Source organism: Contarinia nasturtii, unplaced genomic scaffold (genome assembly GCF_009176525.2).
Source record: "Contarinia nasturtii isolate CC-2019 unplaced genomic scaffold, AAFC_CNas_1.1 Cnas_scaffold_924, whole genome shotgun sequence".
NCBI lineage: Eukaryota > Metazoa > Arthropoda > Insecta > Diptera > Cecidomyiidae > Contarinia > Contarinia nasturtii.
The window spans coordinates 1-3,785 of NW_022198271.1; the positions used below are offsets into that span (position 1 = coordinate 1).

Below are 3,785 nucleotides of genomic sequence, written 5' to 3' on the forward strand. Positions count from 1 at the left end.
ATAAATCAATTATACCGAAAATCTATACATTTTTTCCGTGTGTGTACTAGACTGGCCCCCAAAACACAACAGTTGAAATTTTTTCGCTCTTACCTCGGAATACTTTTCCATATGGTGTGCAAATAACGTGTGTAAAGTTTCATGCCGATAGCTCAACGCTAGATGGTGCCGCAAGAACTCGGTAGGTCATTATGTGAATTCATTGAAAAATGACGTTTTCAGTTAAAATAAAAATATCTTCGCACAACCATATCGACTAAAAATTGATGGTAATCGTCATTTTCCATCAAACACCTGCCACTGGTGAGGTTTCAAACGATTTGGATGAAAATAAAACACATTTCCATGCAAAATTTTTTGCTAATAAAAACAAAACAATCATTTATATAGAATTTGATACGGTTATCAACCACTATTTGGTCATATTTATGAAATAGAAAATATTGCTTTCAAAGTAAATATGGAAAAGTAGCAATTGATTCCATAGAAATGTTGGGTGCACGCACTTGAAATTTTTCTTGCTTGTTTCAATACAAAATAATTGAAGAAAATGTATTTTTTACTTAATACTTTCCATTTTTTATTTGGTCATCTTCAATATATCAATACAAAATACTGTCAAATTGTGTTTCTTATCACAGCGGACGGTAGTTCGCGCGAGTGACGAAATCACATTAGTGTTTGAAAAGTCGAACTCGTTGATGTATGGTTGGAAAGCTCATGGGCCATAGATCAAGAAAAAATATCAAAGTTTGAAAATCGGTCCGCCTGTCTTCAAAATATGGTCCTTTCAAGAAAAGGGTCAAAATTTAGTTCTACGGCCATAGATGGCACTAAATGAGGTCGTTGATCCCTAAAAATTATTTTAAAATTTTTATATGAATTTCTTATATTTTCTTATAAAAATCATTTGGTATATCTATCTGTCCGCGATTTTGCGTAGTTGTTTCTGATCTTTTTGAAACTTTCTGTGATTAAAGTATATAAAAAACTAAGACTTTTTTGTTCCGGCACTTTTCGATTTGGCCGCCATGTTCCGTGGCCGGCCTCCAAAAGTCACTTTTTGACTTTTGCCCCTACGGTCACTGGGTTGCCTCCATGTGACACACCCCGGACATATGCATATCGTTGGAAAGGTCTTACAATGAGCTTACGAATTGTGCCATTTGCGGTCCAAAAATTTCAAAGTGGGGTGGCCAAATTGGCCAAAAACCAAAAAGTAACCGTTCGGCCGGACACATAACGTCCATTACCTCGAAAACAAGCTCAACGATTTTTTTGAAAATTTCACCGATTTTGAACCCAACTCTAAGCTATAATATGCCGCAAAGCTCATAACTCAGAAAATTTTTGTTATAAAGATATGACCTTTGGTAGTGCAAATATGGCAAAAAATTTCCATTTTTTCATACGGTCACTGTGGCACCTAGACTTGAGATACCCAGGACATATGCATATTTGTTGGAAAGGTCTTAAAGTAAGCTGTCGAATGGTGCCAATTGCGACTCAAAAATTTCAAGTTCAGGTGGCCAAATCGGCCGAACGGTTACTTTTTGGTTTTTGGCCAATTTGGCCACCCCACATTGGAATTTTTGGACCGCAAATGGCACCATTCGCAAGCGCACTTGAAGACCTTTCCGACGATATGCATATGTCCGGGGTGTGTCACATGGAGGCAGCCCAGTGACCGTCGAGACAAAAGTGAAAAAGTGACTTTTGGAGGCCGGCCACGGCCAACATGGCGACCAAATCGAAAAGTGCCGGAACAAAAAAGTATCAGTTATTTATGTACTTAAATCACAGAAAGTTTCAAAAAGATCAGACTCGAGTACGCAAAATCGCGTACAGATAGACATTTTGATTTTTCATAGAAATTCATATGAAATTTTTAAAATAATAAATTTTTCGAACGGATAAACCGATTTTGAAGTTTGAGGTATCTTTGGAAAGGTATTGAGCTCTAGAATCAGAATATCGATGTTTTAGGGTTCAACGACCTCATTTAGTGCCATATATGGCCGTAGAACTGAATGTTGACTGTTTTCTTGAAAGGACCATATTTTGAAGACAGGTGGACCGATTTTCAAACTTTTATATTTTTTCTTGATCTATGGCCCAAGGGCTTTCCAACCAATAATCAAACGCGGCAAAAGGCTTTCTAGGTCTGTATTTCGTATATTTCGTGTATATATAGCGAGTTCGACTTTTCAACACACTAATGTGGCTTCGTCACTCGCGCGAACTGCCGTCCGCTGTGATTCACAGTACACAGAAAAAATATCTACCAACTATTTTCGTCACGCAATTGATATCAGAAATTTTGTGTTTCAAATTTTGGTTTCGTCACTCGTTCTTCACCTCGATAGAGGTTTTTTATTTGATATATTTGAACAGCTACAAGAAGCCACCTGCTGGTTGTCATTTGAACCACATTGCTTAACATGTAAACAGTTTTTGCATGTGAAAAGATTCAAAATGGAAAAAATTAAGTAAAAAATATATTGCTATTAGGTTGATATCCATCTCTAACATATCCGTTTTAAAAATGGATACAAAAGATTTTGTTTTTTTATTATCGGACATCTTGAACGTTTCCTTCCGTCACAAAAATGTTTGACACCTTCATGAACTTTTCATGTGCCATATACCGAGTCTCCGAGACCTTCATACAAGCGTGCCATATAGCAGCCATATGACACCTAAATAATCGGCGTTGACAAATTAGGATTTAGATGATAAGAAATTCGATTTTTTTTATTTTGATTGAACCCGGTGATTTTTTTTTTCATTTTTCGTGATTTTTATCATCTATATGGGAGGCTTGTATGAAAAACATTGAATACCTCTCGCCATTGACTTTAAAATATTCGCTAACGCGTTAGATGAGTAATGTTGCATATGAATCCTATGAATTGAACGCAAAAGAATAAACAAAAATAAAGAAACAGAACAAAAATAATATTGCTGTTTACTTTTTTTGCATTTTTATTTCAATTTATTTATAAGAAAGATATGGGTAAGAAAAGAATGGTGGATAAGAAGAAGGAGGAGCGAAGCTTGGCGTCAATATCAAATAGCATGTTCGCTGCTCAACAACATCATCCGCCACACATTCAACCACCGTACGGATATGCAAATCAAATGCAGCAATATTGGTATCCGCCAATGTATATGCCACCATCTCAATATCCTTATCCGTCAGCAAATTATCAACATCAGCTACCACATTATCAATATCCACCCATGGGTGGACCACAAAGTGTCTCTGTGCCGCCATATTTACCGGCGCCCAATTCACAACAACCACCAAAAAATCGTCGCACTGAAACTGTTACAACAAACAGTTTGGAGAAATCTGCAAGAGCTGAAGCAAGTAACAAGTCCGATCTGCCTAAAGATGAAGCACACAAAATTGCTCGCCGTAAGATAATTGATTCGATGAAGAATTTATACAGTTCGTCATCGGAAGATGAACCCCAACTATCACCAGATCCACCATCATTTGAAATGACAGATATTGAAGATAATAATGAAGCACAGACGAACCTTGAAGCAAGTGGAAGCAATTTGCCGCATACAATTGCACCAGATGCAAAAAAGCGTAAGCACAGTTCACCTGGTGAAGTCGTTCCAGCCAAGCACTTAAAGATGTCAACGAAAACTAATCGGAAGAATCTCAAAACATCCGAAGATGGGGGTGCGGGTCAACAGACATCATCCGTCAATCGTAAAACACGGTCAAAGAAAAAATCCAAAAAATACGTCGAATATTCCGAAGATAGTGC

General features: G+C 37.1%; 1 protein-coding gene across 1 annotated transcript; it reads left to right on the plus strand.

The window, feature by feature from the left end:
- Positions 1 to 3,027: 3,027 nt before the first annotated feature.
- On the plus strand, positions 3,028 to 3,727 carry LOC116342725 (early nodulin-75-like; the record flags this gene model as incomplete). The annotated part of the gene is made up of 1 exon (XM_031770440.1): positions 3,028 to 3,727. A coding segment is annotated over exon 1 (700 nt), but the record flags the coding sequence as incomplete, so codon positions are not given.
- Positions 3,728 to 3,785: the final 58 nt, after the last annotated feature.